General features: G+C 45.6%; 2 protein-coding genes across 2 annotated transcripts in view; one reads left to right on the forward strand and one right to left on the reverse strand.

Annotated features, from left to right (window-relative positions):
* Positions 1-243: 243 nt before the first annotated feature.
* T265_11810 (hypothetical protein) lies at positions 244-6,647 on the forward strand (the record flags this gene model as incomplete). Its single annotated transcript, XM_009178579.1, has 3 exons — positions 244-474; positions 5,596-5,836; positions 6,287-6,647. 3 exons carry the CDS (start codon positions 373-375, stop codon positions 6,469-6,471), a joined length of 528 nt encoding a protein of 175 aa, XP_009176843.1.
* A 3,232-nt stretch (positions 6,648-9,879) lies between these two features.
* Positions 9,880-15,525, reverse strand: part of T265_15549 (hypothetical protein) — a gene marked incomplete at both ends in the record, with an annotated part of 36,876 nt that continues 31,230 nt past the window's right edge. The window contains 2 exons of the mRNA XM_009178580.1: positions 9,880-10,153; positions 10,823-10,999. Coding sequence (XP_009176844.1) covers positions 9,880-10,153; positions 10,823-10,999 — 451 coding nt within the window. The remainder of the gene's footprint in view (positions 10,154-10,822; positions 11,000-15,525) is intronic.

Raw genomic sequence — 15,525 nt, forward strand, 5'->3', positions numbered from 1 at the left:
AGGCAGTAGTTGACTTCTTTATTTCATCTTCTCTAGTCCAAGGCTGAAGACATAAAGCCCACTCAGCTACCCGGGTCTACGACCCTTCGGAGTCCATTAGAGCGGTGTGGTATGGTTCTGGCTAACCCACTCTCCGCCATCGAGGGCGATAAATTTAATGCAGACTGAATCGATAATCCAGTCAACTTTCGGGTCTCTAAAAGTATGTACCTGCAACTCTCAGTGGATGAATATGGACGACCTGTGGCCTGTGCCACCTTCCTGTCCAACCAGTGGCCAAGTTCCTGTTGAGTACTCTGCCGGCTCCCGAATCCGTAGGTTTTCCGCTTTCAACCTTTTCCATTCTTGGTACGCAAGACGTGAAAATTAAGGATGGCAAGCACAAAATCTAAGCGCCGTACACGTAACCGTACACAGCGATATACGTCGAACGTGTTTTCAATGTTTACGGAACCCCAGATAAACGAATTCAAGGTGAGGAGATTTCGACAACCTTTTCAAGTTTTTACGAAGTATTCATATTGGGCATTTATTTTTCTTGACCTTCTGTTGCACTCAGTATTCGCACAAGGTAATTAAGTTTTCAAAAGCCATGTCGTGTCCCTGGTGGACTAAAGCAATCGGGCAATTGAGTTCAGGGTACCAGTCCGAATTCTTGAGCCCCATTTAGGCATACCGGGCTCTCAGCGAAACTGGGAGTTTATTCCACTAGACTTTTCCAGTATGGTTTGGTTTCTTCAGTGGACGAAATTTGGCGAACTGCGAAAATATGAGCGTGGATTAAGATGATTTTTGGTTTGAGCACATACGCATCAAAATGCAACATTGCGTTGCAGAAAGGTTTACTCCCCACGTAAAGGTTTTGCAGCTAAGAGCATTGTGCGGCTAATGGCCCCGTCTTATGGACGGACGATCAATTTGCGTTTGTGGTGTATGAAGCCACCAGTCAATTATGCTTGGTATGAAGGACATTTCCTCACAAATGTACTTACGTCCGGCTATTTCGTGCTGAACTCATCTTATTTCCACAATTCGCACTGCATAAGAGTAATACAGTACTGCAAAAGTCTATCCTCTGTTTCTCATTCCATTCGTGTATCCTTGCCTCGCACTACCTCTAATTTGTGCGACAAAAGCGAGTATGAGCTGTCAAGGCCTTGGTAGGTAAGGTTAGGACCACCTAAAATCAGTGAAAATGGCGGAACATGAAGTAGGATACCTGGCTCACCACCCTACAGCGACCATAAAACCACTTGTTACCGCGTCCCTGAGCAGTGAACAATTTGGTAGGGTCGGTAAGGCATCTGATTGCACAGACGACGGACAATTCGTTACAAAGTGCGCTATTCGTGAATTACTCACGGACCTATACACCTTGGTTGTGGTCACAATCTGGTTATACAGAAGCACTGACAACTACAAGTATACATATATTGGTGCAAACGATCAGTTTCTAGTGAAGTCAATAGTCACCGCTGTATGAACTAAAGCCAGGCAAATGATTTGGTTACAACAAGCAACGTCCTGTCACCTATAGTGCCATATCACGTGCTTGGGCATCGAAATCAGCTACCACACGAGTCGCTCCAACATATCCTATTTAGCGCACTGTCCGGTAACAAAAAGCGCGATATTCGTGACATTACAGCATCCTTGACGTGACGTAAGTGGTGTTCCATCATAAAGATCATCCCGAATATCGTGTATAGCATATTTAGTTGAAAAATACCAAAGAATCGTGGACAAGAGATTCAGCTTGGATGCACATTTCTGAGTAGGTCGTCTAAGCTCGCGCATCGCTGCGCCGCCAAGATATTTCATGACCGAGGGGTTACCTATCGTGAGTCTGCCTCATTTGAGTTGTGCTGTCGCTTGTGAGAGGTCCTCAGGTGATTGAATACTTATGGGATTTTGCTGGTCCTAGATCCTTTTTGCCACTCGTGAACCGCAGAAGTAATGAACTAGAGATCTGGCATGTACATCTTGAACTTCGACGCCGCTCCTACCCTCAGGTTTACCACACGTGACACATCCTACCTCCGGATGTTCGATCCACTTCCTGCGCCGTCGGACCTGCCCATACACGAACTGCACTACCGTACTAACCACAGCGAAAACACCCATATTGCTGACAAGACCTATCTCCAAACCGCGGCACCCCATGGAATAGAAACTTCTGTTCATTCAGCTGTAACACCCTTTCGGCCCCTATCCGCCATACCGCCCTAAGGGAGCACGAGGGTTAGGATACTGCCAGGTTGCCCAAGCCTAGACAGGGAAAGTCGAGAGACAGGTCGGTTTCAAATTTACGGACCTTCCAGTCAGTAAATTCGCGCTCTAACCACAGCCATATACCTACCCCATATGTACCTATCTATACCTACCTTCGGGTAGTTGGGCACCGAAAGGGCGTTACAGCTGAACGATTTTTCAGACACTTTCACGTAGTGTGGATAGAAAGTGACAATGAAAACGCTATTGACATCGATTAGCAGCCATATCTTGTAGCGTCTCCATCGGCGCGCAGTGGGGATCAGGCGGCACCCATCCTTCAAGGCGAGTAGATCCCATGGCGTTTTGTAAACCCTTTTATACCCGTCTGCCACCTCTGCTTCTGCCCCCACTCTGAGTTGAACACCCTCCACTCGCTCCCGACTACCAGATACTGCTGGGGCAGGGCTTGGTGTCATCCTAAGTCACTGAACTGAAGGATCTTTGCTTGTTTTGATATCCATTGTTAATCCCGTCTGCACTGTTCGTCTAGAAACGTCTGTTAAGTGTCTCACAAGTGGGAAATCGACCGGTGTCTGTTTACACCCTAACGGACCATAGCTCTGAAATAATCGAATACAGGTTTTGTGACGCCCTGAATGTCCTGTTGCTGCAAGCTAGGAGCTCAGATATCTTGGTGGTTTCCGGAGATCTGAATACACATATGAGATTCAAATAGGTGGTCCACATGGATTGGACCCGGTATGTACGGACATTGCTGAACGACTGCTCCAGCTGTGTGTTGATCGCAGGCTGTTTTTTTGCAGTATTAACTTCCGAAATAGCCGAAGTTGTCCGGCCACGTGGTGTCTTCCAACGGCATGCCGGCTACGAACTCGAATTGATCACACTGCCACCAGTTACCGGTGTCGCAGGTCATTATCTGATTTCCCCTCGTTTTGGAGCATACTTGTGGATTCCGACCACGCACTCACTTCTTATTTCGTCTTACAGGACCGCATAAGATGCGGGAAAATTGACTGACGACTGAGAGAGAATGGCAGATCCAGATTTCCAAATGTTCCACCATCAGATGTCAGTTCACACTTAGTCGAGACAGCCACCTCCTTGCACAATGCTGGGGGTTTTGTCTGTGGGATGACGCTCTCAAGCACTGGATATCAAACCAAACAGTGGCACTACTTACATCTCGGACAAATATCCCAACCGGTGCCGATCATAACATGACGGGACGAATTATCAGACGTCAAGGGAAAGTGAGTCTGTGAGCCCACCGTGAAGTCTGTTGGACACGGAAAGCCAAAGAAATGAAAGAGACTCAGAAAACTGAGAACGCCCGGTTCAGCTGAAGCTGAACCGTGCTGCCGGTCCCGGAAACCTGTGGGTGAAACTACCAAAGATCAGACCGGAGCGCCCTCTTGAATAAGGAAGAACGCCTCGGCCGGTGGGCAGAATACTTCGGACAGCACCTACCATGGCCAGTAGCTGCCACTTATCTGGAGTCCACAGCTGTCGTGGAACCCTGGACGGTGAACGTTCAACACCTATGGTCCCGGAAATTTATGAATGCATATGTGCCCTCAAGCGCCACCGATCTGTTCCGTATGACATCCCACCCACATTGTTCATAGATGGCGGTGAAATCCTCAGTCAGCGCCTATCTAGTCTCTGCATTTGGGAAAGGAGACTGTCCCACACGTTTGGGGAGAGTCGGTGATAGTGCCCATCCTCAAAACGGGGTTTGTAGTGAGCGTGGTAACCATAGATGGATCAGCTTTACCTGGGTCGTAACGAGACCGTTGACGTCGCCTTATAGTCCCTCGTAAAACGCTGACATGAGAGCTGCAAGCGGGATCCCGGCCTAATAGGAGTTGCATTGACCAAATCTTCACACTCCATCACGTGCTGGAACAACGCCATACGTACAAACGACCCACAATTCTAGTGTTCCTGGATTTACAAGGTGCATTCGACTCGACTGACCGGTATGTTCTTGACACAGTTGCCCATCAAGGAATGACCCTGAAGTTCGTGAACACAAAGCTCTTTGCATTCTCGGTCTTCTGGACACGTGAGACTGTATGAAGAGCTCTCCAAAGCTCTCATACACAAAGTGGTGTTCGTCAGGGATGCCCACTCTCTCCATTCGTGATCGGTGAAATAATAAGACAAGGGCTGGATGCTTTCCAAAACCCCGGTGTTCAGATAGCCTGTGACGAAAACCTTGTCGATATGGAATATGCAGACGACATCGTTCTCGTTTTCGAAGAGAAGGTGCAGATGTGTTAGGGCGGTCAGGTCCCAACGAGCAATGCTACCCTTTGTAATATTTCACTGAGATTTCATTTCCTCTCTGTTGTAGCCAACTGAGCCGCAGCACTCTTTCTTCCATTGGTTCATCTGCAATATAGCCGATCTTCATCTGATGTCCTTTGTCTTCTTCCTTGAGGTTTTCCCACTCAAGTTACTAGACTATCAACGTGACAGAACAAATTGCATCAAGCTCCTCAATCACTCAGCTAGCACCCACGACACAACAAGGTGTTTTCGGATGTACTCACCAAAGTCATCCCGTCCTTTTGTATACACTTTGCACCCACAGAGTGTAAGGTCATACTGGTGGCCATACAGTCACTGAACACGCCAATTACGATCCAGGGAGAGGCACTGGAAGTTGTGAGGCGTTTTACGTACCTTGGAAGTTGTATTAGCTCTGATCGTAGCGTGACAGATGAGTCTCGGGTCACGTTTGCTGATTTGAGACACCTATGGCGTCAAAGCGGTATATCCCTGAATCTCAAGAGACGCGTGTACCAGGCTACAGTGCGGGCTGTTTCGTTGTATGGCTGTGAGACCTGGCATGCTCGAGTAGCGGAACTGAGATGTCTTCAGGCCTTCAACAACCTTTGTCGCAGAACCATGGCCCGTGTCGGCGAATTCGGTTGTGCTGCCGATAATGATAAGGCATAAGACTGGTTGTGGACTACTTGTTGGTTTGTGTGATTTTTGGAGACCAAAGATAAGGTCTCTCCGCCATTTATTTAATTTGGATTTCCTGATATTCGTTAAACAACATGGTGGTGACTATTCTTGGCTATATTGATCGTCAGATCCGGTAAATGATTCTTAGAATTAGTGGAATTCCAAGTGTTTTTGGCCTAATATGCCCCCACCTTGAATGTGCCACGTTTCACGTAGTAATCAAAACTGATGAGCTATCCCACTGTCAAAGTCCCTATGTACAAGCTAGTGTATTATTCTCGATTCACATCAACTTCGCTGCATACGACTACGTTTCAAATTCAAGTGCGACTTTTCATGCACCGGCCCGAGTCATCTAGTAACCTTTGTGTCACTTTTCAGGAGGCATTCTCTCTGATCGATTCAAATAAGGATAGCATCATTGATCAGAGCGATCTTGAGGAGATTTTCCGATCGTTGGGGAAGACTCCTACTCAGGCCTACCTGGACGATATGTTGTCCCAGGCCAAGGGGCAAATTAACTTCACCATGTTCCTAACTCTGTTTGGAGAGAAAATGATGGGATGTGATCCAGAGGAGGCAATTATGAACGCATTTGCGTGCTTCGATCCAGACGGATCTGGTAAGTTAGCCCCCTTCGGAAAGATATCCTGCTGAGTTTTGAGGAGTCCGTGTGTTACCATCTGTGGGACGTCGTCGTTCCTGTGCCCTGTGGCAATCGGGAGGAGCCCTTCGTCTTTTGTAGTCGATAGTTCAAATCCTTGAATGTGGTTTATACGATAGGTTGTACACGAATTTCTTGCTTCATTGTTTACTCGTGGTTCGGCGAAAGCACGGCATTTCTGTCTTACCATCCATGTACTAGTCAATTCAAGACCATCCAGCGAAACAGTAACACTTCTGCTGACTAACTCACTGATTAGTAGAGTGACTCGGCTGTCTTTACGCCGCCTTCTGCTGTATATGCGAGCATTATGAGCCTAATTTCAACGATTTGTTGTTGCGGAACTTGCTGTTTGTATCGTGAATGGATGTGCATTTTTTAGCTGCACTTTGCATTTCGTTTTCACAGGAGTCATACCGGAAGACCGTTTGCGGGAACTGATGACCACCATGGGTGATCGGTGGACACACGATAAAGTTGACGAACTGTTTCACGGAGCACCAATTAGTAACGGCAATTTCGACTACAAAGAATTCACTCGGATGATCATGCACGGTCAGGATGAAGAAGATAATCAATCCACGCGAGCTTAGTTGCTTTGTTCTTTCTCAATTTGCTTGGCTCTTTATTGGCAGTTTGCGAACAAGTCGAACGGCACCAGACTCCAGTTAGCCTTTGCATTGCTCAGCATAAATTTTATTCCCCTTTTGGCTATATGTCTCGTTTATAAAGTCGTTTTCTCATCATACATTTCCACCAACCTCAGGTGTTTTTGTATGTGAATGAAACCAGAACATCGCTGGGAAACAGGGCATTTCAGTGTCTTTACATGGGACAAACCGAAGCTAGACACCGAGTATTAGCAGGTGCTAGCGTTCCTCCGCTTCACTTATTTCTGCGATGCCTCGAATCCTTTGGTCTTAAAGCTGACTAGACATCAAACAAAATCATTGTACTATGGCGGAAAACACTAGGGACTGAAGTGTCAAGCAAGATCTTTGGTCTTCCTATGTAGAGAAACAGTTGAGGCGGAATGTGTCCGATTGAACAGTCGAATTAATCTTCAGCGTACTTTAAGAAGCAACCGCCACGCAGTAAGTCATAGTTCCTCCGCGCTGTCTTCTTAAACGTACTTTTACTCGACATTAAATTCTTATGAGATAACGAACCCAACCGCCACGGCTAGAGTCACTAGACAGTCTGCAGGAACTGTCTATATTTAACGGCGGCTTTTGCTCCTTTCCAAGAAATTGGTGGACCAAGTGGTTAGAGCGCGAATTTAGTGACCGGAAGGTCCATGGTTCGAACCCGGCATCTGCCTGTCGACGTCTATCTAGGCTTGGGCGACCTTGCAGTATCCCAGCCCTCGTGTGGCATAGCAGCTAGACACCGGAAGGTTGCTACAGCTGAACGATTATTAATTATCATTATTATCAAGAAGTTGATAAAACCGAAAACTGTTTTCTATGTCCACCTGATGATTCTCAACGCAGATGGTAAGGTTCACGTCACGGAGCTTTTCGGACCCGACGATGTCTTATCCAAACCAATCACTTCAACTTCAATTTTGCGCTGAGATAGATTTCAATCCACGGGCTAAGACCGCACCACAACACCCTCTAGAGCTGATGTCCACAATGATGGTCTCTGCCGATGAACACATTCACACTGAGCAATTCGCTTGACTCCTAAGATTAGTTGCTAAACTTCATTTGAATGTATGGAAATAAGACCCAGCCTAAGCCTTAGGGATAAATTGCTTCAACTAGAAAGAAATTATGGATGAAGCCGTTCGGCAACATGTCCCACTCCAGATGGCGGCAAGCGCATTGGATTAATCATTGCAGAGAAGACTGGTGGATCAGTTAGGACGCTCAGCGAACAAACCAAAGACAACGTAAGGTGTGTGGAAGCTGCGACCTCAACTTTGATGGGCCGCGTCTAACGCAGTCAGCACGTGGTTGCATCAGATCCTAGTTGTTTATTTCCGACCAGTCACTACATTGCGAATTGAACTGATCTCAGATTTAAGTTTGCTCAACGAACATCAGTTGATAAATAATTCTTTCCTGTTCTGGTGTCCCACACCGGACTTAGTTGAATATATCATGTGAATACTTTCTTCGTGGTGTGCAAAAGACTGCTGAATTTCACCCTTGTTCGCATACCAGGCCGGGGGTAATACAAACAGAGCGTATGCATAAATAGAGCGTTTCTCTACCATGCACTCAACAAAGTGGTGGGAATAACTATAAGGTTTTCCGGGTGGAAAAGATATGCCCCATTTGGCTGCACATGATTACTAAAAACGAAGTAAATTGGGTCCCTTATTGAGTTCCTGTATATGTTTGGCATATTGGCGGTTGTGGGTGTTGGATTAAGAAGTTTTGTCAAAGCTTTATGAATGACGAAGCGTTAGCAAGTTTGCAGCATTTTTCAGGATTCAGGTTTGTCCTCCAAGCATAGCTTGGAAGTCAAGTACCGTAGTAGGCGAATAAAAGAAACTGTGAATCCTCATGCTCGCTATCACATTGGCTTCCGACAATCCCTACATCTGGTATGAAGCGAGAGCGAGGTAGACTGCTGGATGCACGACCCCCAACCCATTCTTGTGATCCACCTCTTCCTTTTCTGCAGCGACCACTTGGCGGAAAACGTTCTCTCACAACACCCCACAACTAAGTGGTTTCTAACATACTATGATAACCCAATACCTGAAAATTAGACATGGTATTCTCGATAATAGTAGGGGGGCATCGCCACGTTAATAACGAAAATAATGATTCTAGATGAGTTCCAAAACAATGAAAATACTGCATGTGGGTCCTAAATTCCCCCCGAGATTACACCGGAGGACAAACAATTACTTTTGTTTCTCATTGAGTTTCATTGCGTAATCTTGCTTGTGCTCTATTTTTTCTACGTTCTACTGAGTCATAAGATACCCATTTGTGGCAACCAGATTACAAGAAAGGCAGAACGAGAGACCCCATGGGGAAGAGCAATTATAACAATACAGTCTCGAATACAGTTGTAAAGGTTTCCTTCTCGACCCGTGTGACCTTCTGGTTGCTTCCCCGGAAAGGACAGCATCCCAACGCAGCTTGGTGAATCACTCCGGACGACCGCGTAGGGTGATTACACACTGATAAATGCCGGTTATTATGCAAGTATCACAATGCCCCCAACCGAGGTAACTCATTAGTAGTTTGCATCAACTAAAAGGTTCGCCATTCCTATGTAAGCCTCTGGATTGAGAAAGACAGCAATTATAAGTGCGTTTAGTGCAGATCAAGATGTGCACAGTCAAGGGACCTCCGGTATTTTGTTGCGTCTGCTGTTTCATGGATGTCTGGATTCAAACATTCTGGTTTCCTATGAAGATGATTCATTAGACTGTCTTGTTTCGAAGACGACCTGAGACTACAGTCAACAGGCTGCACTCCGGAAATCCTATTAAGGTTGGAAAAAACAGTGACCTGCGTGTTCAATGCAGGTCAGGTGTGCTGTGGACATATTCCATAGCGAATTAATTTTCAAAAGCTCAACTTACTACGGGTGGAATGTTGTTTTGTCTAAACACTATAGTTTGCTCCAGTAAAAAAAGCATCTCAATCTCTCACCATAGATTCGCTTTCGCACCATATCCACTACAACATGAAGTGGTCTAGAGTCTTCCGCTAGTCGGAAACATGCAGATAGCACTATTTAGCCCTGGTGATTCAGCTCACTCAACACTTCCAATTCGCGAGCCTAGGACAACCACGGAGGGTAACTTCACAACAGTAACCGGTTTTGCACAGTATTCAATTTCCAACTTAGAGCACAAGATAAAATGAGCATGCGGAACACAGCTTACGTGAAGAAAAACAACAAAAGTTCATGGACAAAGCACCCCACTTCGTCACTTGAAAACGGCCTACATCACACACGAGCATACAAAGCGTTACAAAAGGAATGCAAAGATCGTCGTGTTCACCGTTAGATCGAACAAGTTCACCTCACTCGCACAAGATACTATGCCAACTCAGCAGCCACAATGAACTATATCCGCAAGTCAGGACTGACCAGATCCATGAGCCGAATAGGTCCGATTCAATCATAAGCTGCACAAGTACTCTGGTTACAAAATCCTGCAAGGCAGGAAAATCAACAGCATTGGCTTGGATTTGAATACCCTTCTCAAAGAATGACAGGTGGATGTAGCACACAAGAAGGAGAAGAACCGGAGGTGAAAGTAGGATCCAACATAATCCGAACAGACAGGAGAGGAATCTGGAGAATGCAAAGAGTGGAAATGAAAAACTGCGTGATCTAGATAACAGATGGGAGGTGGTCTATCCAACACATGATAAAAAACTGCAAGGTGGAGCGACGCTAATGTAGCACACTACCCAGCACCGAGATCACTTCAAGAGCCTGTAACTTCATGACAGGCCTATAACACTCCCGTTTCACGGGTTGTTCATAATAGCATTATGGCTGTCTGTGGGCATCCGTAAATGTTTTACTGCTGCATACATCGTTATACTGTCATTCACCCAATGCCTATAATCCGAATCACCCTCAGTCACACAGTGACAATACTATTAGCTTAGTCTGTAGTTTCCCTACGTTTGCACCTGCTCCGTATTATCTTCGAACAATGGCTGTGGTCAAGCGATATCAAGTGTCACTCAGTAAGCTCAAAAAATAGAAGTGGGGCACATCTAAACGTAGTTGAGAAGTGAACTGCACCAAACTGAAAGAGCAACCGTGAGACCAGCGTGCAGATGAAGGACGTAAAACGACTCACAAACATCCAATTGTCACCCTTTTCTGTAGCCATTTTTTTCGAAAAGGGAGGGCGAGGTTACAACGAGAGTGGACCGCATGTGACATAGCTCTATTTTTTTATCCACGGGGGAATGAAAAAAAAAACAACCCAAGAAACAGAAATCTTACTTTGAGTGATTTGAGTAGCGCACAAATATCAGTAACACGGGTACCACAAGGGCACTGAGCAACAAACTGGCGGACACGTTCAGACAAGCCATACATGTGAGGAGAAGCGTCCAACTGATCAACAGGACAGAACTGGTCCATGGTCGTTCTGTCTGACATTCACGGGCAACGCAGAAACTAGAGGTGAAGGAAAACAAGCGAGGTTCTAGGTTGGACAAAAAGGAGAAACATGAAACTGTCCAACGCATAATTTGCACACTTCTTTGAGCCCCCAGGATGATTCATGGTCGAGATCTCGGTAAATAGTACATAATAACAGAACACAGCGATCATTACAGTAAGAAAACAAGCTATGATTAGTGTAATCAACAGTCGAACCGGTTAAAAGCATCGCGTTTGACTTTGATTGCCTACGGATAGTCCGCACACGACCTGTTCGTGAGATTTTCGACTCCAAACCACGGCGTATGAATGGTGGTGAAGCATGTCACGGAGATAGTAAAAGCTCCTTCCTCAGAGGGAAAGTGTGAGGCTAGTAATATTAAAAACAAAAATGGGGTGAAGGTGATTGGTTTTGTCTATTCCAGAATTAGTGTTGTGGTTGAAGGAAGTGTGTTCTGGTGCGCCTGGGATGATAGCAACTACACTTTTACTACGTCAAGACATCCCAATACTTTCCATACACCATCACTGTCTCGCAGTAAACCAAAGACTTGCCGCGGAGTCCAGATGTCCCAAAGGATACGCGCCTAACCTGCAACATGAAAGCTTTAGACCGTTGTCGGGATATTTTAGGGCTCTTGCTTGAATCACCTTGAGAATTTTATCGAAACACGAAAACCGCTGGGACATCTTAACAACAAAAAGGTGTATTCAATGGAACGAAAGACGAAACCACAATCTAGGATTGACAGATCTGTACACATGGGTTTGGTGTTAAATTGTCCATGATGCCGTTGCCAACACTAACCACCAGATCACCCTAAAATGGACGATTCAACAGAGGATAATCAATAACTGTTCCCGATGATCGCCAATTGCCGGGAGCAGTACAAGCGTTCACTAGGACATTAATATGGAGATTTCAACTTCCCGAGAACTAACAGCGATGAAAGAACACCTACTAGTAGTCCAAGTAAACAACACAGGACTGATATTCAGAGTCTAAGATTTACAATCAGCCTGCTCATTCAGAGTTCCTTATCATCAACCAAGGTAGCAAATTCAGGGGTGTCACATGGAGAAGTATAGCTACCCGAATGTGAGGTTGTGAGCATTCCGTGAATGATAACACGAAAAAGATGATCTTGGGAGATTTACCCAGTCCCAGCAAAACCGCCATCAACCTTCAAAGCCAAGGAAACCTCCATGCTTGATGAGCCACAATAAACACAATAAACTGACGGCTAGAAAACTCCGTCAGCGAACACTTGACGACGTCCAATCAGAAGGTATGGCTTTCGCCAAGAATAGTTGGCATTGGGCCGAATATGCAAATCTGAGGCAAATCTTATCGTATTTCGGAGAGTATCCCGGAAAAGAAAAAGCGAACTTCCACAAGTGCGACAAACTGCCTCGCCTTACCACGGTCCCGATCAAGGGAGACGGCAATTACCCACGCCATTGGTTGGACTGCTAAAGGGTCTCACGCCTCGTTATTCGTTCATGGCTCTTCGAAGTCCAGTTGACATTTTGGGTGATGTTTATTGAACAATGCTGTTCGTAGTGAGTGGACGATTATGAGAGAGTATGATGACGTGGAGCTGATGCACAGCAACCCTGTAGGACGGATGTGCTACCGCTTGGTGAGAGCTGTGTAAACAATGGACAAGGACCTTCAAAAGGACAGAATCCTTCAGCTTTACCGTTAACTTCCTCTAGGTGAACGCTACCAGCTAGTCTAAGATCAAATATAATAATCTGCCGGACGAAAAAATGATCGGTAAAAGCAACTTCGTCATGGACAAGAAGTCTGTCTTTTTGGTTTTAAAGAATCAAACAACTCATTTGCATCCATTGCAAACACATAGGCACACCGATAGAAAGTAGGACAAAGTTACAGGTACAAAGCGATGTGGCAAGAGCACACAAATCAGACCGATGTCTACTACAAAAGCACACAAGCAGTATTGATCGGCTGACAAAACTGGCATACCAGTCGTTACACAGTATCACGTGACCGATTCGTACACGTTAAGCGTCGCTGAATTCAAAAGCAAATAGACTGAAGGCTGGCTGCGTAGGCATGTTCACCATGCGCGGATCCACTGAGAAGGACAATTTTATATGGTACAGCAAGTTAGTATAGTTGAGCAGTAATGAATGCAGAGAGGTCTACGGACAAGGAGAGTGAAGCAAAGATGAAGTGTATGTACACACACGTAACTAACTGTTGAGTAATGATCGCATAGGCAGTCTTCGTATAAAAAACGATCAGGACGCATTGATTTAGTAGGTACTGAATAAGTACGTTTCTGCACAGCGATGATTATGATTCTGAAACCAACGTACGTCCACGCTTCACTAAAAAAATTCCAGTTTGGTGGACACGATGAGGAAAACCTCAGCAGCCACGGTCAAACAAGTTCGCGCTCTTTTGACCCTAGGCACCAATGAACTTGCAAGAAAATTGACCCAATTCTGAGTTTCAGCGGGGCGTCTACAGATGAAAAATGGACAGTTAGAGCCGCCAGTTTACATCCCTGCCACAGTGGCGACGGTCAATCAAATTTTTCTTGGTGGGATGGTCGTTAATTCGCACTGTTTGTTTTTAGTGCAAACTGAGCGATTTTAAAGTAGCCTCTTGTGAGGAAGATCCTAACAGCGACTACGATTCAGAGACAGAACTAAGGTGTCCATGGATGCGGTTAAATAGCGACAACCAAACGATATGAACACAATAAAAGGTCCCTAAAGTGGAGTGTTAAGGAATCATCGAGGGACTCGTATACTCCGTAGTTGATATCAACAACAACATAGCTGACATACTGAAGTCGGCTCAAGATACGACATCTGCAACCTATCGAAATGATGCACGCTGGGGAACGAGTTTTGTTGAGAGGTGGCTCGGTCAGGTCCAACAAATTGATAAAGGGTCCGAAAAGCGACAAAAGTCTCCAGAAGCTAGAGATATGGCAGCTAGTGAAGCCATACCATTCTTCAGGACTCAGTGGAAGTACCGCAGTGGTGCAGGTTTTTCACCAAAGCGAGTGAAATTACGATGAAGGGTTGATCGCGGTGTCAGATGACCTGTAAAGGGCACGAACGGAAGCAGGACACGTTAAAGGAGAGTGATCCTCATAGGTCACTTTTCGATTCAGGATTCGTTTTAGCTTTCCGAAAGCCGAAGACCCAACACAGGCGTTTGAGGTGGCGGACTACATGAGGCTCCGACCGACTGACTGATGGTATCTCTCGAGAATAGTAAGTAAGCTAACACTCGGGAGAGAAAACAGTGAGTGAGCGAATCTGGACTGACGTCGACAAACACACTCATTTGCATATCCATTCAGTTTTGACGGGAGACTCACCTGGAACCCAGCTGAATCTTTCGTTTGTCATATTCTTAAGCAACTAAATGTGCTGCACCAGGCCACACCAGTTGGTACGATATTTGAGATATTGCGATACACTGTATAGGCGTAATGCAAACGGGTGTATTTTGCTAACTTCGTGCAATTTTGGTTCAGGTAGATCATAAGGTTGACGGAAACTCGGGAACTGTGCCTATCTGATGCGTCCCGAGAAGGGCAAAACCAGCCGCGGGCTGTCGAGGAGTTTTCACCAGGCTTATGAGTCGTGGACTGACAACCTTTCGGTTGTAGGCTAAAGAGGTGATACATCAAAACTGAGGTTTTCATTACGGTGCACGGTTTGTTGTCTAAACTCGTCAACAAAATCAAGAGAAATTTCGAAGTTGCGTGTGATATTTTTCTGGAGCGTCTGAATAATCTGGTTTAGGAACTTTCCTAACCTGTAATTCGACGTAGTTGCATAAGCTAATTGGCGTCCGTTGTTTACGGGCTTTTGGTAGGTCATAAAAGCTCCATTTTGGGTTGCTAATAGATTCTGTTCAGACAAACCAAGCTTCTCTTTGATCTTTCGTACATAGCTACTGGTTTGAGACTTGACTTTATTGAGAACACCGTTCCATTTACGTTGCGCGTACTTGCTGCAGAGTTGTTCTAGCTGCAACAGTTTCGTTCGCCAAAGATTTGGGGACGTGGGTAGGTAGGTAAGCATTGGAAGTGGTAGCTGATACAATTGATACGTAAATGTGTCAGTGAAGTTATCATTAGGGAGTTTGGAAGACGAGTATTAGTGCACAGATGCTGATAGCCATAATTTAGGGAGTTTGAAGACGAGTATTAGTGCACAGATGCTGATAGCCATAATACAAATCAGAAGGTGAATGTGCACTAATAGAAGTTTTTAACCTGGTTGCGACACATATGAAAATGAATACAATGCGAAATGGGAGCAAGTCAATAAAGGAACTAATCGTATGTGAGAGTTCCTTGATGAAAGTCCGGACAGTGGGAACGTGTTTTCTCCACAGCTTGGCTGCTACACGTATTCCATGATTGTCCGTGGACTTGTGGAGAGGTTGACGTCCTGCTCCCTGCGCGCGCGCGAGTCTGTGTGTCTTGACTGGGTTTGGTTTCTCTTTATGTAGGTCCCAGTGCGTAAACGTGGGCGCGTCG

The sequence above is a fragment of the Opisthorchis viverrini genome, assembly GCF_000715545.1.
Source record: "Opisthorchis viverrini unplaced genomic scaffold opera_v5_592, whole genome shotgun sequence".
In the NCBI taxonomy this organism is placed as follows: domain Eukaryota; kingdom Metazoa; phylum Platyhelminthes; class Trematoda; order Opisthorchiida; family Opisthorchiidae; genus Opisthorchis; species Opisthorchis viverrini.